Source organism: Caretta caretta, chromosome 6, assembly GCF_965140235.1.
Source record: "Caretta caretta isolate rCarCar2 chromosome 6, rCarCar1.hap1, whole genome shotgun sequence".
Taxonomy (NCBI): Eukaryota; Metazoa; Chordata; order Testudines; family Cheloniidae; genus Caretta; species Caretta caretta.
The window spans coordinates 77,053,282-77,079,156 of NC_134211.1; the positions used below are offsets into that span (position 1 = coordinate 77,053,282).

General features: G+C 39.2%; 1 protein-coding gene across 7 annotated transcripts in view; it reads left to right on the forward strand.

The window, feature by feature from the left end:
- DPH6 (diphthamine biosynthesis 6) overlaps positions 1-25,875 on the forward strand; it is a 376,392-nt gene that overhangs the window by 186,189 nt on the left and 164,328 nt on the right. For all 7 annotated transcript variants that reach the window (XM_048854100.2, XM_048854094.2, XM_048854095.2 and 4 more), the window contains one exon: positions 2,819-2,993. In XM_048854100.2, the coding sequence (XP_048710057.1) occupies positions 2,819-2,993 (175 nt within the window). The remainder of the gene's footprint in view (positions 1-2,818; positions 2,994-25,875) is intronic.

Genomic DNA, 25,875 nt, shown 5'->3' on the forward strand with positions numbered 1-25,875 from the left:
TTGTCAAAAATTTGTATCTTCTATTAGTGAAATTATATAAAAAAACTAATGGAAAATGCATACACATAGGAGATAATAGCAGAGTTAGAGCATTGTCATGTGACAAATGCCAGTGCAAATACCGTATCAAAATAAGTCTGTGGACAACATTCCTCTGACAAGATGCTATTCCATTGGCACTATTTATATTGCATCAAATGCAAATAAAGTTAATTCTGTTCAAATGTAATTATTGGTGCTCTCACTATAACCAAAGGGTGTAGATGTGCTACAGTGACCGTTTTTCACTTGACCTTTCATAAAAAAATTATTTTCTGCCTTAGCCACAGTAAGTAAAAGAGTATATTTTAAAAGGTTTTCTGTATATTTATTGTATTGAATTTCTGAATGATTGGCTTGAATTATTGCTAATTGTATAGAATGGTCGGGTGACCTGCTAAATGATTGGTCAGCAATGGTTTTATCTGGCATGATATGAGACAGCAGTAGAGTTATCCCAATGAAGATATGAGTTTGTAGTGTACTTGGTTTCAAAAGCAGTCAGAAACTGTAAAGCTTGGAAATAAAGGTTTTCTATCTACTCACCCTTTGTTGTCCTGTGTTTGGTGTTGTATGTTAATTTTTCCTCTTGAGGTATGGAGACATCAAAGAGGATTGATTTTACAGTCCTTTAGGAGAATATACAGTAGTATGGTATGTTTTTCTAGGCAACTCTGTCTTTGCTGGCCTGCCTGGAATACAGATTCATCGAAGACTTTCTCTCAATTTGTAAAAGTTTATTTATGGTCCTACACAAACAACACTGATCTGGGCCAGCACTCCTGTGAAGGGGAGTGGCAGTTTACATTCCCACAAAGAAAAAGAGGGTATTGGTGAGGAATTGTCACTGAATCACTTCAGAATTGTAACCCAGTTCCCAGGACTTCTTCAGGGAAATCACCACTATACACTGCCCTGTACTCAGTGCTGAGCCTCGTGGTTCAATCAAGCCCCAAGAGTGAGAAGAAAATCCTTAATTTACTTAGGACCTGAATCTATTGAAAATAAATTGTGTTTGTAGTCCACAAGGGGGTGACAACTCTCACCAGGAATAAAAACAAAAATTACTTAAAGAATTACAGAGAGACAAGGTGGGTGAGGTAGTATTTTTATCGGACCTGCTTCTGTTGGTGAGAAGGACTAGCTTTCAAGCTTACGCAGAAAATGAGCTCTGTGCAATCTCAAAATCTTGTCTCTTTCACCAACAGCAGTGGTGATATTACTGTGGATATTACTACACCCACCTTGTGTTTCTCATATCCTGGGACCAACACAGCTGCAACGGCACTGGAAACAAGAATGTAAAGAATTATAGGTGTATTTGGAATAATGTATCTTATAACAGATCCACAGTCCCCCACCCACCTTCTTTTCATGGTTAGAGAATTCTTTATATTACTTTATGTGTTACGTTTTCTGTTCCAATGGATGGTTAGATCCATTACATACTGTTACCCTTGCCTGGCTCAGATTTAGCCACCTCAGATGGGGCTGGTTAGCTGCTGTGAAATTTTAAATCTATGGACAACACACTGTGTATGACGTGACAATTTAGATCTAAACTACATATTGAGGTCCTGACCCAGGTAGCATAAGAACACTGAGCTCTCTGATAAACTCAGAATTATGCAGCCGTGTAAATTGATTATGAAATAATTTAATTACTTAGTGTGGCTCCTGAAATGAGATAGATGGGAATGGGCAGTACGAGAAGAGGCTAAAGCGCTGCCTTAAAGGGAGTGGGGAGAGGCTTCTAGGAGATGCAGGCAGCCATCCAGGGTTACTAATCCACAAAGACATGGAGTTCTCTTTCTACATAGTCTAAGAGGAGAACATGGCAGGTTCTACTCCTTACTGTACAGCTCGTAAAGCTGCACAAGAGCAGATTTCCACTTCAGTGTATTTTAAGTACAGTCCCTCCTCCTGCTTCATCCTCTTCTGCTCTTCATGCTACTGCATGTCTTTTGCTCCCTCATTTGCATAGCTAGCCATACAATCCCCTATCACTTCATGTGGAGCTTATAAAAGAACAGGAAAAAAGGTTACAAGCTGGGAGGATGCAGGAAAATCGCTTTTTGTGATTATTTATGTAGCACAAGCAGACTTATACTGCATTTTGGTCAAAAGAAGAATTATGCACACATTTGCACGGCTGCATAATTGCATTATGCACAGAGACTTGGCTATGGGAATTCTCGCTAGTAACATGCTAGGAGCACGGACCCAAGGGTATAGATCTACAATAAATTTGCAAAATTGTCTTGAAAATTTAGCAGCCCAAGCAGAAAATCTACTCACCCATCCTTATCATGATGTTAATGGTGGGGTGGTGGGCAGAAAGAGGAAATATTTTCTTGCCTGTGGTGAAAAAAGTTATTTTTCCTGAGTAGAATTTTACAAGACTGTATTATAAGATACTTCCAGAGAACAAGCATTTACAAGTCATTTTCTGTTGAATTTCTGCTGAGAGTTAAATATCTCCCCTTTATGTGTATACTACAAACTTAATTCTTCTTCAATAGCTATAGGCTCTGAGATGCTGCTCTCTTTCTAGCTCTTTTTAGTGGCTTGTTTTCAATAGGCTAAATCATGATAGATAGATTAGATAGATGGATGGATGAACAGGTTGGACAAACACCTGTCACGGGTGGTTTAGGTTTACTTGGTCCTGCCTTAGTGCAGGAGGCTGGACTTGATGATCTCTCAAGGTACCTTCCAGCCTTATATTTCTCTGAGTCTATAAGATAATCATATAATCTTTCATGATTTATGTTTTCAGAGTATGTGTAGAAGCCCCATTGCTTGATGGAGTACTCTTTTGTATGGATTGCCTTGCACATAAGTGTGACGTTACGATCAGTGATGTACACCGTTATCAAAAACAGATCATGCATGTACAGAGCATTTCTCACTGGGCACCTGCTAACATAGGACCTTATAGTCAGTCCATCAAGGTAAGAAATCTTTGTTACTGTATATGAATTATTTATCAGTTAACAAAGTTATCAGCTCTTTTCTTTTAATCTGCATAGAAGAAAAAAACCCAAAGTTTGCGCCTTTGTAATATGTTTTTAAAAAAAAACTACAGAAAAATGAAAAATATGAGTATATACATTTAAAGTTTTAAAACCTCTGTGTATTACACCTTTTCAGTCTTTTGCTGCTGTTTATCAAACTTTTCACTCTGTGATCATCAGGCAGGGCTAAGGACAATTATTTCTTTCAGAGCGTCACTCTGCACAAAAACAGTATATTGAGGTTATACACTATAGTTATAACAGTAAGTAATTATAGTGCATGTGTATTTCCATATGCTTTCTGAAATTTAGCTATTCATTGAAAACATTTCAGGGCCTTTTTAAATTTCTTTATGTTCAAAGACAACAAGTTCACACTTTTTCAACGCTTAAACACTTGTAAGTGAATTTCCTTTTGAAGCTCTAGATATTAGTATTGCAGTACATAAAAGCAAATCAAGACTGATGAAGTATTTTTAAAACTTACATTTAATAAAAAGTGCGTGGAACATGATATATTGCTTAACAAATATGAAAGAGTAACCAAGCATCCCCCTTCCCAACTCCTAATGCCTTCCTGAGTGTTAGGGAAAAGTCTTGTCTTTAACTTTGCAAAAGAGAATTTGTATGAACTCTTCTCTCCACCCCCCTGTCTGTACAACAGAAAGAAGATCTAGCCCAAACTATGTTATTACTAGTAGGAGGATCTGTGACTTACACAATATTTTATTTCATATATTGTAATTCTTCTGAGTTGTCTTCTGATTTGACTACATAGTTCACCGACCCCTCTCTTACCTCAAAGGAGATAGATGAACTCTGGCTGCTGGGCCGCACTATCCTACGAGGGAAAGAGGACTTAGAGGGATTCAGGCCTTCAGGCCACACCGCTTTAGGAGCGCACTATAGAGACTCCGGCCGCTAGGCCACGCTATCCCACCGGAGGAAGAGAGTTTCGGGAGACTCTGGCCATTGGGCCATGCTGCTTTAGGAGCGCACTATAGGGATTCTGGCCGCTAGGCCGCGCTATCCCACTAAGGGAAGAAGATTTAGAAGGACTCTGGCCATGGGGCCATAGAGCCCTGACTACCAGGGAGGTTGTAGAACTGGCGTAGAAGCCGGGAGGCAGGGTTAATCCCCCCCACCCCACCCCGGAATCAAAGGGGTTCACAAAGTACAAAACCCGCCACAAGTCCCAGAAGAATCCATTGGTCCTTTTCAAAATCGACATGAGGCTGAACAGATAACACAACATGGACTCAGTGCCAGCAATATGGAGATAACATACAGCTGTGCTTATCCTTTACTTCATCTGACCATACCACTATCACCAAGATGGCAGCATGCTTGAGTGAGATCAGTTCATGAATGAAGAACAGCTGGTTGGAGCTAAGTGCAAGCAAAACAGAGGTGATGCTGGTGGGCAAGGGTAAGCACTTGGCAGAATTTGCAGTCATGGTGAAGTCTCCTTTGGTTGATGGTACATCCCCACAGTTGGTCAGTTCAGTCTGTAGCCTAGATCCCTCAGTAGTGCTAAGCTCTCACATAGTAGCATCCACAAGCAATACTTTCTGCCATTTCTGGTTGGCTAGGAGACTCCAGCTCATCCTAGTAGCGGTTATATATGTCTTCAATACCTCCCATCTGAACTACAGCAGTGCAGTATAAGTGGGCACAAAGACATCAGCCCTTAGACAGCACCAACTAATACTGAACACTCCTCAGCAATACTGACTGCCACAAGCATATCAAACCTATTCCCCGCCCTCTACACTGGTTTCCTGTAGAATATCAAGTGAGGTTCAGAGGCTTGGTCCTCATCTTCAACACCCCCATTTCAATGACCAGGGCCAGGCCTAATCAAAGAATTGCCTTAAGCTCCAGCAGGAACCAAGGACAGCCACAAACCTCACCGCCTTCCACTTTTGAGTGCAAATCACCTTTTTTTTTTAACCTTGCCTTCTCTAACATAAACACATAACAGCATGTACACTTAAGCACACACACACACACACACACACATATATCTTCCAAAACAAAACACTCCACTGTCAACATATTCTCCTCCTAAGAAGAGGATGAGAGAAAGCACAAACCTCATGTGTCAGATATTAGTCACACAGTATTGTTGTACTTGTGTTGGTTCTAGAATATTAGAGAAGGTGAATGAGGTAATATCTTAAATTGGACCAACTTCTATTGGTGAGAGAGACAAGCTTTCAACCTGCACAGAGGTGGTCTTCTGGTCTGGGAAAGGTACTAAGAGTGTCACAGCTAAATCCAAGATTGAACTGGATTTATGGCTTATTATAACAATCTGTAGCCCACTAACCCTCCTTTTTGTTCTATGACTACTGGGGTGTTAATGGGCCACTTTACCTTGCATGGTCTCCTAGGATACGTGCTAAGTACTTGTGCTGGACTATGTGATCTTGTAGTTAGCTGTGACACTGATTACACCACACATTAAGGGGCGGGGGGGGCCTATTGTCTGGCTTGCTGGATGAAGGTAGGTACCCCTTTAAGGAGAGGGAGACCGAGGAAGTGTAATTTTGTGAGAGAAAATGTCAACGTGGGCACACTGTGACCCATCCCACTAGGTGACCGGAACAGAAGGGAGGTTATATAAGTACATGCTGAGTAGGAGAAGCCCTCTTTTACCTGAACCAGGCGGAGCAGCACTCACCCTCCCACACATGGAAGTGGCAAAATACCAGGTTTGGTCAGGAACTGCTATGGGCACTGCAGTAGTCGTTCCTTTCTTGAGGGGTGGGCTGAGAAGGAATTTTTCCCTCACCACCAGATTGGCCTAGGCGAAGTGCAGGGGTTTTCACCTTCCTCACAGCAGGTTTGTGGGGCTGGAAGGATTCGTTGAGGGTAAACGTGGAACAGGAGTTAGGCTGTGATGTTGCAATTCATTATGTTGATGTGGGGCAGATGTCCAGTGCAGGTACTCCATAATGAAGTGATACAGTCATCAGATAAATAGATTGGTAAAGGATTTAAAGGAGGTATTCCTTAAATGAGCAGAAACAGGGCAGGTTCGGGGCTACTTTGACTGGCACAGCAGGAAGCCAGTTACCCCACCCTTTATGATCCATCTTAACCCTCATTCAAGGTGAGATGGTAAGCTCCCAGCAGCAGGTGTGCTGGGGATCATGATGGGAAAGGGGGAGGGCTGACAGAAGTCCACCAGATATGTATTGAAATGATACTATAGACGTTTATCTGCTGGGTACTCCCAATCAGTTAATAACCAAGTTGCAACCTAATTAAACCACATCCAGTGTCTTCTGTCCTTCTAGCATAGCTGGACAATCTAAGAACCTTTCCCAGAGCTGAAGAGGAGCTCTGTGTAGCTTGAAAGCTTGTCTATTACAGAAATTGGTTCAATAAAAGATATTACCTCATGCACCTTGTCTCTCTAAGATGTTAGTCATGTCACTTACCTCACTACTGGAAGATGGATAGCTACCCTAAAATAATAAGGGCAGTATAAGAAACTGCATATAATAGAATAGAGCTAGTGGTATTGTTTAATCCAGCTTCCCTGAAGAGGATGGATTGAATCATAGAATATTAGGGTTGGAAGAGACCTCAGGAGGTCATCTAGGCCAATCTCCTCCTCAAAGTGGAAACAACACCCACTAAATCATCCGAGTCAGGGCTTTGTCAAGCTGGGCATTAAAACCTCTAAGGATGGAGATTTCACCACCTCCCTAGGTAACCCATTCCAGTGCTTCACCACCCTCCTAGTGAAATAGAGTTTCCTGATATCCGACCTAGACCTCCCCTGCTGCAACTTGAGACCATTGCTTCTTGTTCTGTCATCTGCCACCACTGAGAACAGCCTTGCTCCATCCTCTTTGGAACCCCCCTTCAGGTAGTTGAAGGTTGCTCTCAAATCCCCCCTCATTCTTCTCTTCTATAGACTAAATAACCCCAGTTCCTTAGCCTCTCCTCGTAAGTCATGTGCCCCAGCCCCCTAATCATTTTCGTTGCCCTCTGCTGGACTCTCTCCAATTTGTCCACATCCCTTCTGTAGTGGGGGAACCAAAACTGGACGCAGTACTCCAGGTGTGGCCTCACCAGTGCCGAATAGAGGAGAATAATCATTTCCCTTGATCTGCTGGAAGTGCTCCTACTAATACAGTCCAATATGCCGTTTGCCTTCTTGGCAACAAGGGCACACTGCTGACTCATGTCCAGCTTCTCGTCCACTGTAATCTCCAGGTCCTTTTCTGCAGAACTGCTACTGGCTAAGTCGGCCAGTTGGTCCCCAGCCTGTAGCGGTGCATGGGATTCTTCCTTCTTAAGTGCAGGACTCTGCACTTGTCCTTGTTGAACCTCATCAGATTTCTTTTGGCCCAGTCCTCCAAATTGTCTAGGTCACTCTGGACCCTATTCCTACCCTCTATCATATCTACCTCTCCCCCCTAACTTAGTGTCATCTGAAAACTTGCTGAGGGTGCAATTAATCCCATCATCCAGATAATTAATAAAGATGTGGAACAAAACCGGCCCCAGGACCGACCTCTGGGGCACTCCGCTTGATACCAGCTGCCAACTAGACATTGAGCCGTTGATCAGTACCTGTTGAGCCCGACAATCTAGCCGGCTTTCTATCCACCTTATAGTCCATTTATCCAATCCATACTTTTTTAACTTGCTGGCAAGAATACTGAGGGAGACCGTTTCAAAAGCTTTGCTAAAGTCAAGATATCCACCACTTTCCCTATATCCACAGTGCCAGTTTTCTCATCATATAAAGCAATCAGGTGAAGATAAGGCTTGAAGGCAAGATTGAAGATAAGGTGCTGATACTGCTTCCCCTTACTTGCCACACTGGCCAGAAGAGAAGATGAAAGAGAGAGCACATGCTCTGCCCTTTCAAAGGGTTGTGGATACTCACTTGTAAAATTCAGTCAGGATTCTTTTAGGGCTGTTCTTCTGGTGGTTGGCCTATTTATCTATCATGTCATATCCTTGAAAATACTGTTGTTCAGGCTATTTATCTGTGGTGTAAGATCTTCAAAAATGTTTTTTTCCAGGATTAATTTTCTCCTTCTCTTCACTGATTGATATCCTTGACTTCTTTGCTTTCTCAATTTTGCAGTAATCTAACTATAAAAAAACCCAACAAGATTTCCTCTCACTTATTTCAATCAGAAAATTATCTTCTTTTTTCTAGTGTAACTTTATTTTATTTTACTGAAAATGTGTATCTGTTTACTAAAATAGCATATAAAATATATACCCTAAAATTTATTCTTGAAAACACCTTACTGAGACATACTTACTGACATACTTACTTGTCCTTGAAAGTATGTCAATTTTAAACTCAAATATGGGTCCCATATAATTTTGAATGTACTTTTGAACTTTTACAAAGTGAAAAGCTTCTAGTTGACTGTGTTTGAAAATCTATTTGAAGCTAGATGTGTGAACATGTTGTTCAGTTCTTTGTAAAGTTGCTGGCAGAACAATTCTAGTAAAGCATTTCAAAATTTGTTTTTGGTATGGACTATTTTCTAGTATGTATGAAGTTTTGGGGGTTTTGATTTTATAAGTATAGTAACAGGAATAGACTGGGAAAGATAAAAATCCTTTGTGCATTATCCTGGAATGTTGACATATTGATCAATCTTGCATGTTTGAAGAGCAGAGGTTTACGGATCTTGTAATTTTAAAGCGTTAATGCCTTTGTCTTTTACATTTTGAGACCTTGGTTCTAATTTGATTATGTCACAAGTAGAAATAACTAGGTGATCTTAATGGTTCCTAGTGAATTTTTTTTATATTACAAAACCACCAAGCATTTTTGCACAAAATTGTCATGCTTCTCTGAATAGACCCAAGACTATAATAGCAAAGGTATGTGGCAGTCAAGATAGATGTGCATTGGCATAAATACTGTACTGGCAACTGAAATTTAGTGGAGGTAGTCCATGCAAATTACAGGTGTTCACACTACAGGCTCAACAAATCACTCAGAAGAGCATCAGTTTAATTCTGTAGAAACCTTGCAGGATCCTGCCAACTGAAGCATGAGGAAAAAATGTAAAAATTAGAAATATACCATGAGAGCGTCGTCCTGACCCCAGGCTGACAGAAGCAAAACAACACTTACAGAATGTAGTTAGGATGTGAATTCCATTCAAAATATTTATAGCAAAATCAGAAGTCGTTCCCTTTCTTGGAATTACATGCTTTAAAATCAACCCCAAAGCTTCTGCTTATAGTATGTAGGATATAATCTGTGGTAGGATATAAAGTGGCTGACTTTCCCATTTGTAAGGACAAAATTGTTTGTGAAAACTTAACATATTTTTCTTGGCTCAAATCTTTTACTGGTGCAGAAGCCTCTGTCCATCTGAGTGTTCATCTGTCAGTAACTTCAGTATAAAGTATACATTTATACTTTAGTAATGACTGTGCTTCTGGCCTCAGTAAATATGGTACAAGTGTACTTAAATCCAGGATAATGTGAGATTACAAACTTTGCCTTGCTTCTCATAGGCAATAAACCAATTATTTGCCACTGTTTAGCCCTGTGTTACATCTATCAAGAAAGTCAGTTGTATATTGCACTCAGTAGCAGTGGATTGTAGCCACTTTTAAAAAAGGGCTTTTTTCACCATCCTCTTACAAGTGGAGCATTCAACTCTGGGGAAAAAATAAACAACCCTAATAGCAGTAGTAAATTATCATCATCTATGTGGACAAATCTGATGAGGTTCAATAAGGATAAGTGCAGGGTCCTGCACTTAGGACGGAAGAACCCAATGCACAGCTACAGACTAGGGACCGAATGGCTAGGCAGCAGTTCTGCGGAAAAGGACCTAGGGGTGACAGTGGACGAGAAGCTGGATATGAGTCAGCAGTGTGCCCTTGTTGCCAAGAAGGCCAATGGCATTTTGGGATGTATAAGTAGGGGCATAGCGAGCAGATCGAGGGACGTGATCGTCCCCCTCTATTCGACATTGGTGAGGCCTCATCTGGAGTACTGTGTCCAGTTTTGGGCCCCACACTACAAAAAGGATGTGGATAAATTGGAAAGAGTCCAGCAAAGGGCAACAAAAATGATTAGGGGTCTGGAACACATGACTTATGAGGAGAGGCTGAGGGAACTGGGATTGTTTAGTCTGTAGAAGAGAAGAATGAGGGGGGATTTGATAGCTGCTTTCAACTACCTGAGAGGTGGTTCCAGAGAGGATGGTTCTAGACTATTCTCAGTGGTGGAAGAGGACAGGACAAGGAGTAATGGTCTCAAGTTGCAGTGGGGGAGGTTTAGGTTGGATATTAGGAAAAACTTTTTCACTAGGAGGGTGGTGAAACACTGGAATGCGTTGCCTAGGGAGGTGGTGGAATCTCCTTCCTTAGAAGTTTTTAAGGTCAGGCTTGACAAAGCCTTGGCTGGGATGATTTAATTGGGGATGGGTCCTGCTTTTGAGCAGGGGGTTGGACTAGATGACCTCCTGAGGTCCCTTCCAACCCTGATATTCTATGATTCTATGATTCTAAGCACTAGAGAGGAATGAGACACACACTTTACCAATGGGTTTCACAGATGTTGACATCAGAGGGAACCATTGATACTGTTGGAAATGGTAAGTAAACTCAGCATGAGCCCCTGCTGCCTTGACCATCTTTAGAGGCCTTACTTCTCTCTTTTTCCTGTAGTCTCGTGCTTCACCAATCTCATGCTAGGAGAGAGGGGAATTAAATTATAAAAATGAACATGAGTTCAAATACATATTTTTATTTATTTGACTTTCGCCATGATAAATGATAGTTCTAGGCAAAGGGTCGGATTCTCAGCTGGTATAAATTGGCTTAGTTCCATTGACTTCAGCAGAACTTTGGCAGATGTATACCAGCTGAGGATCTGGGCCAAAATCTTAATAGAAAAGGGGTACATGGTGCTGTAGGGCTATAGAGAAGTTATATTTAAATGTTGAACCAATATTTTTAAATTAAAAATAGCCTTTTAGCAATATTTACAGAATTCAAAACCACTTATTTTACCTGATGGTAATTATTTTGCTACTGTGTGTTAAATACAAGGAGACACATATCTCTTGAGAGAGTTTTTTTTTATTGGTGAATGCAATCTACAAGTTTGCTGAATATTTAAAAAAAAATTCTTCCACAAATCTGAAATTTAAAGTAGCTTTACATTTCAAAATAAGACTCCCTGATTCATGTCTTCCATAGATGCATGCCATTGTATAGTATCTAAAATTACAGTATGATTACAGTATATCAGTCAGATTGCAACATATGTAGTGGAATTTACAGTGACTGATACTTCATAGTAGAGATGTTGGATAGTAGTGAACCACCCTAAAGAACAGCTTTAATGGTAAAAAATATGTTCTGTATTAAAACCATAAGATAGATGTCTGATGCCATGTATCTGTTATCTGAGAGTTACACAGAATTGTCTTCCACAGAATTTTTCTTCAGTTAGTGTTATATTAGTTAAGTAACACAAGACTGTACTGTGGATCAATATTGAGGCAAAGGAAAGTATAAAATTAGAGACCTCCTTGTAGAAGTGAGGCCGTACAGGGAAAGCACTGCATCTATTGGAGGAATTATACAAGGCAAGCAACAGCTGGTTGGGAAAATTGGCAACAAATGTTGACCACAGTATTAGCAAATCATTCAAGTAAGATCAGAGTCCAAGTTAACATATTAACATGCACCAAACAGATGTCTGGACCAGATAACTAAGCTAAGTCATAACACCTAGACCTACAGATTTGAATAAACAATAAAATGTACAAATGATGCATTTTTAAGGGAAGAAGGAAGCTGAAAATGAGTCATCACGGACTGTGTATCTTCCTTTTAGTACTGTTATTAGAGTCATTAGGATGCAAATGAGAAAATTACATAACTGTGGAACAAGTAAAGCAAGAGTTCTTCTGAAGCATGAGTCATGTGACACACTGGATATGTCTACATTGCAGTTAAAAACCCACAGCTGGCCTGTACCAGCTGACTCGGGCTAAGAGGCTGTTTAATTGCCATGTAGGCATTCGAGTTTGGGCTGCAGCCTGAGCCTGAACATCTACATGTCAATTAAAAAGAACCTTAGCCCAAGTGAGGTGGCATGGGTCAGCCACAGGTTTTTAATTGCAGTGTAGACATTCCCTCGGTAGCCCAGTGAAAGATGGTTAGTGCTGACAACTGTTGAACAGACTAGTGTGATCAGAAATTTTGGGTGAATCTGTCATTCCACTGTAAGAATGACAAAAGAAATGTCAAGGTCTGCCTTAATTTTTCTTTTTGAAAGTCCTTTAAAAGCAGTGTGTGTGATGGGACTGCTATCTGTCATGGGTTTTATACTGCTCTCTATTTTTACCCCACAGCTTCCCCCCTTGTCATTTGGTAACAATCCCGAAGTCTTAAGAGCTTTGCTCATTATCCAGTAAGGATTTCTTGATGTAAGGCAGCATCTCAGGGGGCAAGGTGCTGGAGATCTTCCGAGATGGGCAAGTCTGGGATTGTTATCATGTGGTTGTATTTTCATATTATTGCTGCATCTCTTTGGAGAGCTAATATGAGTATGTGTGCTCATGCAGGGGAATCCCAACCATAGATTGTAGTGTAGACATTGCCTTAAAGTGCACCATCCAGAGCTGGACATAGTACTCCAGGAGAGACTTCAACAGTGCCAACTAGAGCGGGACAGTTACTTCCCGCGTCTAACATATCACACTCCTGTTAATACACCTCAAAATGATATTAATCTTTTTTGCAACTGCATCACATTATTGACATATTCAATTTGTCATCCACTATAACCCCCAGATCCTTTTCAGCAGTACTATGGCCTAGCCAGTTTTTCCCCATTGTGTATTCATGTATTTGATTTTTCCTTCCTCAGTGTAATAATTTGCACTTCTTTTTATTGAATGTCATCTTTGCACATCTTTTTATTGAATGTCATTGATTTCAGACCAATTCTCCAATTTATTATTGTCATTTTTAATTCTAATCCTCTCCTCCAAAGTGTCTGCAACTCCTCCCAACATGTCTACAACTTTTATAAGCATGCTGTCAACTCCATTATTCAAGTCATTAATGAAAATACTGATCTGTACCAGACCAGGAAGACGGTCCTGCCAGACCACGCTTGATACTTTTTAAGTACGGTCTTTAAGTACCCTAGGATGGATTTCATCAGGCCCTGCTGACTTGAATACATCTAACTTAACTAAATATTCTTTAACGTGTTCTTTTCCCCATTGTTGTTAATATTAATTTTAAGTATTTGATCACCAATAGCCTTTTTTATGAAAACTAAAGCAAAATGGAAGTTAAACACCTCAGCCTTCTTAATATCATCACTTTCATTCATCTTTCCCTTGCTTCTAATATTGCCTTTTATATCCCTTTCTAGGTGTAATTCATTTTGTGTCTTTGCCTTTCTGACTTTGTCCATTACATGTTTGTGGTATTCTTCTGTACTCATCTGTAGCATTTTGTCCATGTTTCCACTTTTTGCAAGATTCCTTTTTGGCCTCTGATTATTCTTGCTCTCTTTCCTTCACGTCAGGATATTTTGTGTGATGTATTTAATAATGTCTCTCTGAGAAACTTCCAGCTCTCCTGAAAGTCTTTTTTCCTTACAGATAATGTTGTAGTGGATAATATACTATCCAGTTATTCCTTTGGTATAACGATGTCACTCAGGGGTGTGGATTATATCGACTTAAGTGCTGGTGTAGCTTCTCCCGCCGACATAGCTACCTCCTCTCGCAGAGGTGGAATTATTAAACCAATGGGAGAACTCTCTCCTGTTGGCTTAGAGTGTCTTCACCAGATGTGCTACAGTGGCACAGCTGCATTGGTGCAGGTGCGCTGTTACAAATTTCTAGTGCAGACAAACCTTTAGATTTTCTCCCCATAAACTTTACCTACCAGTAAATCCATTGTCCTTATTCTGCAGCTCTCACTCCTTCCTTTCCTTAGAATCTATATGTCTATCATTTCATGATCACTTTTCACGCAAATTGCCTTGAGCCTTCAGATTTGCAACCAATTCCTCTCTGTTACTCAGAATCAATTCTAAAATGTTTCTCCCATGGTTACTTCCTCCCCCTTCTACAATAAGAACTTAACACCAATACATTCCAAGAATGTATTGGACATTTTGTGTTTTGCCATATTACGTTTCCAACGGATGTTTGGGTAATTAAAATCCCCCATTGCTACCAGGTCTTACGTGTTCTAGAAATGCCTAATCACCCACCTCCTCCTCCTGACTTGATGGTCTATGACATCTACCATGAGGTTGCCCCTCTATTTTTCCCCTTTTATCTTTACACAGAGACTTTCATCTAGTCTACCCTCTTACCTCCTTCTGGACCTCAGAATAAGTGTATATATTCTTGATGTTTAATGCAGTACCTCCTCACGTTTTTCCCTGACTGTCCTTCCTGAACAAGCTATAAACCCTTCTGTACCAATATTCCAGTCAGGAGATTTATCACACCAAGTGTGTGTGTGTGTGATTCTTGCTTGTGTACCTACAGAGTTGAACTTATTTCCCGATTTGTGGTCTGGAAATACTAAGCAGAGTTTTTATTAAAATTGGGTGACTATTCCCTCACAGTTAGTTTTATGTGCTTTTGTTGGCTGGGGTGTTGGTGAGCATTCCCATAATCATTTCATGTGTTTTTGGTTGGGAGATCTATTCTCCAGATATCAGGCTACCAAATCCATTTTTTTCTTGTGACTCACCCAAGATTTGAGCCCTATCCCCATAAGTACAGTGCTTTTTTATAATCCACTGTGCCACTTTCCTTCTCATTTTGATTTTGTTTTTAAAAGCCTTTGGGTAGATCATGAACTATGATTTCACTTAGGCCTGTTCTACTCTACAGGGGTAAGTCGGCCTAAGTTACCCAACTTCAGCTACGTGTATAATGTAGCTGGATTTGATGTAGCTTAGGTTGACTTACTGTGGTGTCTACACCACACTGGGTCGATGGGAGAAACTCTCCTGTCGACATACCTTACACTTCTTGTTCTGGTGGAATACTGGAGTTGACAGGAGACCAATCTGTGGTCAATTTAGCGGGTCTTCACTAGACCTGCTAAATCGACCCCTGGTGCATCGTTGATCCCCGGTAAGGTAGACATACCCTTAGTTTGCAGCGTTGATCCCCGGTAAGTGTAGACATACCATTAGTTTGTCTGTTCCGTTGGCCAGTAAATAGATAATGCTGTAGTGGATAAAAAGAAAAGGAGTACTTGTGGCACCTTAGAGACTAACCAATTTATTTGACCATAAGCTTTCATGAACTACAGCTCACTTCATCGGATGCATTCAGTGGAAAATACAGTGAGGAGATTTATATACACACAGAACATGAAAAAATGGGTGTTTTTTTCATGTTCTGTGTGCATATAAAACTCCTCACTGTATTTTCCACAGTATGCATCCGATGAAGTGAGCTGTAGTTCATGAAAGCTTATGGTCAAATAAATTGGTTAGTCTCTAAGGTGCCACAAGTACTCCTTTTCTTTTTGCGAATACAGACTAACACGGCTGCTACTCTGAAAGCTGTAGTGGATAGTAAACTATCCAGTTAAAAATGAGAGAACTATCAGTCTCTGGTGATCAGCAGATATTATCCAATCATCTCTACCAAATGGAGATGTTCTGTTGCTGCCTGCACATCAGTGCTTCTGTGAAATCTGATCCAGGTGGCTATTTAGTTGAAATATGAAGGAAAATAGTCTTTTTTAGTTTATCAGATTGAAGTAATTACTCAAAAATCATTGCAACCAAATCTGAGGGGCCACAAGGTTTAATTCTGGGTGTGCAATTTACAGATTAATTATTACATTTAACTTCATTTTTAATACCACAGAATTAATCCCATAAAAATTAGTGATCTCGAAGGAGTCAGTTGTCAACTTCTGACAGGATCTCTTCGCCATAATCTATTAAAATGCTGCTTTTATCTTGTCTTGCCTGTGTCATATTTTATGGATTTTTTCATAAACACTGCCTATACTTCATAAATGTCTCAATTTTCTAGTCTATTAACATTACTTCAAAAGCAATTGATAAAAGAGTAGGGCATGCATGAAATAATACACCAATAATGTGAAGTGCTGGAGGCAAGAACAGTGGGTAGTATCGGCACAGCTTGTGAGCTGAAACAATGAAAGGATGTTTTATCTACTACAATAAAGAAACAAATGATCATTTTTGATAGTAGAAAAAAGATTGCTAGTAATTGGGCAGATGAAAAATGAGTTACACGGGAAATATAGCGTATTTTGAAATTGATAACTGAACTGAGAAAACAAACATCTGTGAGCATATATTTACAGTTTTCAGGACCTTTCCCCTTTGATTATGATGGTTATTGCGGTCATTTTCATATTTTATATATTCACATTTTTTCTGTATATATGCAGTAAACCTGTAGGTATAGATGTATTACAGGCAGATCCAGGTTTATGCACATTTAGAGTTCAAGGATGCCATGCTGAGTGAAAGTATAAGCAAATGAATATTTTTGAGGCTATTATCAGTTTCTCATGATTTATCATAATTCCTGAACTAAGGAAAGAGAGAGAGAAAATCACTTAAAGTAAATAACACGTTTATTTTTGCTTCTGTTAAAAGTTGGTTGACCTCAATATTTCACATTGTGAGTGATCCCATTTTCCAAAATTACAATGTCAGTCATGACGCAAGTGTTAGCTGACTGGAACAAGGGCAGTCTAGGTTAGTGGTCAGAGTGGGCACCAGGAACCAAGAACTAGGTTGGTTAGATCCAGAGTCAGTAGTTGGAAGCTGGAACCAATGGTCAAGCCGGAGGTCAGAAGCTAGATACGAGAGCCAGGGATCAAGCTGGAGGTCAGAAGCTAGATACGAGAGCCAAGGATCAAGCTGGAGGTCAGGAACTGGAGCAAGCAGAGTAGCAAACAGGGAGTCATGCAAGGCAGAAGTGGCAGTCTCAGTGGTGGGCAGAGTAGCAGCCAGTGAGCCACTGCTGCCACTAAAAGGGGTCCCCCCGGCTGCTCCAGCCTATCAGCTGTCATGGCCAATCAGGCAGCCTACTGCAGTCCAGCTGCCTGGAGACTATCTCTGTTTCAGGTCCCGATTCCTGACAACAAGGGAGCGTTGTGAATATTAGAAAGAAGGCAGGTATCAAAGAAGCAACTTGGGTCTTGCAGAAGGTCATTTATCGCTCATTCACTTGTGGGGTATGTACTATACATAAAGTATTGTGACCAAAAAGGTAAACATGTGAACACAGTAAAAATGGCTAAAAAGACACTCATCACATCATCTCTACTTTTAGGAGCCCTGAGCTGCCAAGGTGCTGAGCACCCTCATCTCCCACTGATATTTAAATGAACTCTTAGAAGTCAGTGGGGGCTGAGGGTCATCAGAATCTGTCAGACTCAGCCCTTATTCAGCAGAGGTAAACACGAGAACAAAATAGGCATATGTTGGCTAGATATCTAGCCATCTATATTAAGTACTTATATGGCCCGCATTACCATAGTATCTGAGCGGCTTGCAGTCTTTAATGAATTTCTCCTTACAATTCCCTTGTGAGGTAAAGAATGGCTATTATCCCCATTGAACAGATGGAGAAATAAAACAGAGAGACTAAGGGTATATCTATGTTACTCCTGGATGTGTGATTGCAGCTTGTGTGGGCAACCCACACTAGCTTTAATTTAGCTAAAACAGCTAAAACTAGCAGTGAAGATTTGGCAACACAAATGGTGGTGCAGGCTGTACAAGCCCACTCAAAACCCTGGATACATACATTGCTAGCCCATACCCAGGTCCATGCAACTGCATCTTTCTGGTGACTTTTAGCTGTGCTAGCTAGATTAAAGCCAGGGTGGACATAAGTACACAAGCTGCAGTCACACCTCCAATTGCAATGATTGACCCAAGATCACACAGGGATGGCGGAACAAGGCAGTGAAACTCGGTCTCCCGGTCTCAGGCTAGTGCCCTAACAACTGGACCATCCTTCATGTGTGCAGCAAAGATGAAGTAAAATCATACGGTGAATTCTTGACCCCATTGAAATCAGTGAGAGTTTTCCATTAGCTTCAGTGGAATCAGGATTTCACCTTTAAGCCCCGTTTCTTCAAGCACTTACATATATGCTTACCTTTATACATGTGAGTAGTCCCAGTGACCTCAAAAGGACTATTTTCATATATAAAGCTAAGTATATGTGTAAGGACATTTAAGTGCTGTATATCTGGCCACCAGCATACATGTATGTTTTGCAACTGTTATAGAAAAGTATTTACATATGTCATTGATTTGGAATATGATCATAGACTTGAACCATTGTCAAAGAAGATTGTGTATTTGAAAATTAATTCGGCACATCACTGCAAACCTATGCTCATTGAGCAGTGCATGCAGCCTTTTCTATGGCAGGACAGAAACCTCCCAAGAAAAGGTAGAACTTAACTAGGGAGACTAGAAAAAAGTTAGATTTTGTTTCTAATAACTAATAGAAAATACTTTTAGTGATTTATGTTTCAAAGCAGAGACAGTATTTGCCATTAGCCAATTAAAGGAATGTTACTTAGTCTGATTTGGCTACTGAACTATAATGTCTGACATAAAGGTTGGTTTTACTTTCTCAGCATTCTGAGACTGAAAGATGGCTCTCAGACAGTCATTTTTAATTCATAAACTATTAGATTTCCTGTTTTAACAGCTTATATTGGTCACACTCCTGTGTAACCCTTTATAGAATTACAAAGTATAATCTGTATTGTGATGCTGGTGGGATTCTTCTCTCTGAGTCACTACTTGAATCAGTGCTTTTCTACAATATGTGTGAGACGCTATGCTTTAGGAGGTGCCATCTTGCACACAGAAATAAAATTGAGGTCCTGATACCTTGTGGTCAAAATCCAAGGCACTGTTTCCAAATATTAGGGTGTTGACTTTCAGAGTGGTCTTGACCATAATTCATGTTGGAAAATTAGATATTGTCTTACTGAATTACATATTCAGTTCCAGTTGGGTAAGATACTCACTTTCTCTCCCAGTTGTTTTGTAGTAGTATTATGAGCTGTGAAGCAGCTGCTGCCTTTCATTCCAGAGGTAGCTGCATATCAGTAGTGGGTGAAGTTTCCTGTATATAGTTTTATTTCTATTTTTAAAGCATTTTGGGATCCTCAGGGAATAAAAATACTATATATATGTAAGATAATCTGCTGGTAGTACTCTGAGGATTCATTTTATTTTCTAATTATTTTTTATGTTTGTGTAACTGTAATTCTTAGCTCTTTTGCACTGGTGAGAAAGGGAATTTAGTACTGATACACTGTAACATTTATTTTCTTTCTTGCATTTCCTGTGCCATTTTTCTTACTCATTATAATTAATTATATAAAATTTGTGTGTTGTAACAAATATGCTTGCTTCCTTGCAACCTAATTGTTCTCTCCCTCAGTCTGATCCTTATATAATTGCAATACTTTGTGTGTGACAACATAACAGTTATCATTGGAACGCATAGTGATTTTACAGGCAGTGGCATGTGAATCAAATCAGGAACATGAAGGAAAGAAACTTTGTTTTGTGTGTGTGATGAATATAGTTCCAGTTTAAGTACACATCTTCATTATGAAGTATTGCAAGTGTTTTATTTGTGTTCACTTCTTTAGTTTACTTGCAAAATGTCCCTATTTATTATTAAAATTAACTCATTTTTGCGAAAAGGTTTATGATAATTACACAGAAACATACCTCATCTAGAACATCTCATTCTGAAGTAAGATTTCTGAGTTTTAGAATGTTAGATCTTTGTGATGTGGAATATTTTTTATTAATTGTATATGCCATCTATAATCCAGCGATCTTTTGATCCTTATGTTTATTGTGATGATTATTTCCATACCCACATGGCAACATATTATTAAAACATGAGCTAATAAATGAAGAACTCTGTTTAATTGAGCTTGTGGAAGCAGGAAGGCAGGAAACATTTTATAAATAAGCATTTCCAAAAGGGAATAATAATTTTGAAGCAAATGTTACAATGAAAGTAAAACAAGTATGATAGATTGTAGATGCCAGGCAGCACCACAGGAACATTGTCTATAGCAGAAAGAGCGCAATACTTAGGAAAACATCTTTTCAACACACAGTGTCCTTACATCTTTTCTTTCTCAAGTGGTGTTTTCAAGGGCTTGTCTGAGTGAAACATTGTGATATGAAGCACATTTTTAAAAATGTTCTTAACTTGTTAAGACCGCTACAAGACCCATCTCTTTACTCAGACTTTGGGGAAAGGAGGTTTGTGATAATAGCTGACATCTGCTGGGAAGAGACTTATTGTTTGGACTTGATTTTTTTTATGATTGGTCATTCTCTATGGCTTGGGGGTGAGGAGCAGCCACTCGGTTTATTTTTGTTAGTTTAAATTTTTGGCAGAGGTGCCTAGAGCTAGGGTAGATGCCCTTGTCCTATGTGTATATTTGTTATAAATCAAAATACTTATTGAATATAGATGAAATATTTAAAAGTAGTGCTGGTCGTAATTTTTCCATGTATTCCTTATTGGAAATTCAGGGTTCCTTTCACAATGCAGTACCACACTCTGGACATAAAACTGTGGTATGTTGTAACAGAATTTTTTTATTTTTTATTACCCTGAGATCCAGAAATCACCTGCACTGCTAATGATGTTAGATGCAAGAAGTGCATTGGATATGGGGTTGCCAACCCTCCAGGATTCTCCTGGAGTCTACGGCAGTTAAAGATTAATCTTTAATTAAAGATCGTGTCATGTGATGAAACCTCAAGGAATTCATCCAACCAAAGTTGGCAACCCTAATTGGATACTCACTGCCCTTCTGTTAAACTCTGGGGATGAAATCCTGTCCTCATTGAGGTCAATGGGAGTTTTACCATTTAACTTGAATGGGACCAGGATTTCATAGAAGAATTAATGGGGAGGTGCTGGGGGAAAGAGGAGAAGAAAGAAATGGAAAAATGGCAAAGGTTAGGATTAGCTGGAGTAACACGGCAAAGGAACAGACAGGCAGTAAAAGGTACAAAGAAATATGCCAAAGTGGGAGGGGGAAAAGTTAAACACTGGGAGGAAAAAGGGAAGATTGTCAAAGGTGGGGTGAGAAGAGATTGGCAAAGAAGGGAGAGGGCAAATAAATAAAAAAGAATGAAAATAAGAGGTGGGGGAAAAACAAGTTAGACAGAAACCAGGCGAAGGTAAAGAGAGACAAGAAAAGAGAGAGGGAAAATTCATCCTATCAGAGATGGCTGTTCCTGTCAGTCACAGATAAGTGTTGCTTCTAGGAAGGTCAGTTCAGACATCGCCAAGTGACAGAAGTGATAAGGGGAATACCACATCATCTGACCTAAGGTAAATAAAAAGAAAAATAAGGCTCAAACCCAATTTTTTGTCATTTGTGGGATTCTGTCTACTTGGACAAATTTATGAATGTACCCTGGAATTGTGTGGGAAGTTCCAGTGCCCATTCATTTTTCTGTTATCTCCTAGTGTCTAAGATTCTCCTACCCACACATGCCTTATAGTATATTTTTTCAATGACTAGAACATTTGAAAAGCTAGAAAGAAATTCATAAGAAAGACTGCACGCAGGAAGAGCTGCTTAGACGCTGGGTAGTACTGAATGCTTCTTGAAGGCCTTAACACACTTAAAAACTATGCTTTACTGTAAGTCAGATTGCATGTTTTGTAAGTACAACATATCTAACACCAGAATAAAGCTACAGTCATTTTGTTTTGTTTTTCTGAAGATATACCACAAAACCTCTTTAAAATATTGTCCATCAAGTGTAGCTCTTGTTTAAGATTTTGCTGCCCTACATGAATATTAGTGCATGCTTTCTTCCTCTAATTGAGCATTAGAAATTTCTGATCTGCAGCTTTTTTTATAAGCAGTTAGTGCTAAGTTGTGATGACTCTAACAATAGGAAGGGCAGCAGTGTCAGGTTATTTATAAACCTTCAGCATTTCATTTTCATGGAGATTAAGGTTACCATACACTTTTGATCCAATAGACTTGGTTAATAACTCTCCTGCTATCTCTCACCTGCCTCCCCAAGTAATTCACATAATAGAGAATGTTTCCCTTAGACCAGTTTGATTTTCTTTATTCGTGTTTGTTATGAACCATACGAGGGGATGCTGTGTTTTTAATTAATTTTCTTTTACTTCAGAAAAGCTGTTTTATTGGATCATTTCAGATTATATTAATCAATAGAAAGGGCATCACATAAAGAAAAGGAAAACAGCATGATAAACGTTGTGACCTTCTAGTGAAAAACGGTGCAGCATGCATAAAAGACAGCTGCATTAGATGGAGGAGGGGGAGAAGGAAGTGGGTAATTATTTGTAGCAGTGCTTTTACTGTTGTTGGAATGAGACAGACTAACAGTGGCAGCAGTCATTTTGCTGAATCAAAGTCCATGTTAGTCGCATTATACACTGCCACAAAAGGTTGTTAAGGCTGGTATTAGCATGTACCACTGAGGACATTGGAAGGACTCGATCTGTCACACTAAATCGCCTTCTTGCCCTCAACCATTGAAGTCTCCAGCTCCTCTGACATGTTCTTTCATTAATGGCCTGGCCTTGACAACTGATCCTAATTGCCTCTGAACCACACTTCATGTATTATTGGTGTCTGCCTGCCCTGGTTCATGTCAACAAGCCGCAGCATGCACAGGGTGTGCCCGGTGCCTTTTGCTGAAATGATGCTCACATAGTCATTTACCTCTGAGGGTTTGGGTCTCACTGGGAATGAAGTATAAAGCTAAAGATCTTCCTGTCTCATCTTACTAATACTTTAATGTGGATCTGTGCTATGTACTTATTAGGCATGTATGAAGACTCAGTAAAGCATCAAACCAATTATGCAAGATTCCATTAAAGCATAGGCTGTAAATGCTAAATAAAAGTTGCCTGTATTTTAGTTACTTTGTAAGAGTTTATTCATTCTGAAAAGCTTACTGAGCTAGAAATACAGTATGGCTTACACTTCATTTTTCATTTTAAAAAACTATTTTTATTTAAAGTAATAGCATAGGAGAAATAATATCTTTAATATTGATACCGTTCCTGTAGATTGAAACACTTTGACTATACAAATAGGTGGGGAAAGGTCTCTGTTAGTTGAGATGTAAATTAAAATAAAAGCTATTAAAAATCTCAATAGTCTATCATTTTAAATGAAACAGCCCCATATATTTACCTAATTTCCCAGAAACTGAATTGCTTTAAAATGATAAGTCTCATTGCATAATGGGCTAAAATTGTTTTCATAGTTCTAAAGTCTTTTTAACTTTATGCATCTGGGATACAAACGTTGAGGTACATTTTAATTCAAAATTCTGTAATATGCATTATGTGCGTACACTGAGTTTTTATTTTTAAAGCCCAAAATAAAATGTCTAGCTGCCCAGGATATTTATTTTTTCTTAACAGTTTGTCTGTGATTTAAACTTTGCATCATTCCTGTGAATTTTTTTATGGTCACCTCAGTGAACAATAAGACTGTATTATTTCAATCTTTTCATCCTTTTTTATTTATTGAAGGCATTTTTCTGGGGAGCATTTTAAGCATGCAAGTTCTACCAGTGATAATAAGAAATAAATCATAGAAGCTCTTTGGTGCTAGGTATCATTTAGCCTAATCTAGACAGTGACATTTGGGCCACTAACAGCATAATCATAGTTATTGCTACAAATTGCTCCATGTTTGAGTTTTAATGTTATAAGTAAATTATGCCACAGGATAAAATATATGTTTCTTTGGGAATTAAACATGTTTATTTCAGCAATGTGAATATGGAATATCATGTATATGGTAGGTTTTTTTTTTTTGTGTGTAGTAATACTGCCACCTTCTGAATCAGTGAAGAATTGTCCAGAAAATTTACCTTTCTATCTCCCTACCCCACCTTTTCTTCTTTCCTGGGCACTTTTTCAGGAATGTTTTGCAGATTGGTTGTTTGCTTTGAAGCCAGCAGCATACCCTCCCAAAGTCAAAAGCACTTGAGACTAGAAATTGCTAGAATCTTATCATCAAAATGATTGGTTCAAAAGCCACTGTGGGAGAAGGCTTAACTTCTCGGAGATGCTGCATTCCCAATGTGACATTCTGACAGGCTAGAAGTCAATGTGCAAAATTTGGTAAAAGTACTTTTTGGTAAAAGTAAAATACCCTTTAACTTCAGGACCACAAAATTGTCCTGGTTGGTAATTTCCATGCCCTGCCAAAAGGCTATGTGATCGTAAATTAATTCTGGTGCAGGAATTATATAGCAGAAAAGGTTGGTGGTTGTAGGGCAGAGGTGGCCACAGCTGGGATTAGGAAATGAAGGGGATTGCAAACATTCTTTCACCATCATTCAATCAGACAACGTGCCCTTCAGCAGAAAAGCAAGCCCTCCTGATTCTCTCGAATTAGGAAGATTAGCATGAAGCGCATAATGCGGGATGATGGAATTTGTCATAATTTGCATTGTCCTGGAAAGATTCTGTTTGATAGAGCGATGCGTCTCGGAGCATGTCATGTCCCACGGGCAGGTCATGGAGGAAGCTTGGCAGAAATAATTTTGCGATATGTGCATCAGTTGTAAATGCCTCATAACCAATTTGTCAAAAAAAATGGAGGTCAGGAGAGTTGAACGAGGTGGGCATTTGCCCAAACAGAAGGAGAAGTTTGCTACAGTGATGATAAATCAGAATTGTATCATTTGGAGTAAGATGTGATTACATACAATTAATGTGTACTCTGACTAGATATCTGATTGGTTACTGGCATAATTTCTCTTTCTGCAACTTATAGGAAAGGTGAATGTCTTGCTAATTATACATGAACATCACTGTAAAGTTTACTTATGAAAGGTCCTTACAGAAATTATAAGACACAAGAACATCAGGAGGGGTTTTCTGAGCGATTGCTTCTGACCTTGATAATATTCCCAAACTGCAGATAGAAAAGGATAATCAGCATTAGTTGACAAAACGGACATGACAGTGTTACTTATCTGCTGCGGCATTTCTGGACATGGGCATGTAGAATTCAGACAGGCAAGGGGAACACGCTTATTTACAGTAGTATAGCAAGAAGAAAAGGTCCAATGTCATGCATTGACCGGGGTTTATTTATGGACCACCTGACAATGATGCCACTATCTTTGATATTTAGAAATTTCTTCCACCCAAGAAAATTATAACTAGTACTCATAGGTTATGTTATTTATCATTTCAATATCTGGTTCTACTTCAAGAAGACATTTTGTGATGTCTCCTTTATTTGTCTTTCTTTATGCATTTCAAACAAAAGATTAATGTTGGCGGTTCAGTAACACTGATCTTTTGTGACAGTTGAGCATTTGTGAGTTGAGGGTCTAATAAGAAAATAAAATAAAAAGGGGGAAAATGAAAAGAAAATTGTCACTTGTAAAACCAATCTTACAATCTGTGGTATACAAATGTTTCTTCTTATCTAAAGGTTGATAGTCAGACTGTTCTGTCTTTCAGATGGTTATAATTGTAGAATTAGGTTTTTTGAAAACTGAATTACCTTAGGGTGCAGCTCAACATGAATAAATCTTTCAACACCCAGTATCTGGAAACATGATACATGTGAAACTAATAATACTGTACAGTTATAACTAGATCAAGAAGAACTGTGTAAAGAAAAAAGAAAAGCAGGATTATTTATAGGGTTCTACAGCCTAAAAGTGGGTTTTAATAATATTAGTTCAGGTCATTCTGAATCATTTGTTGCT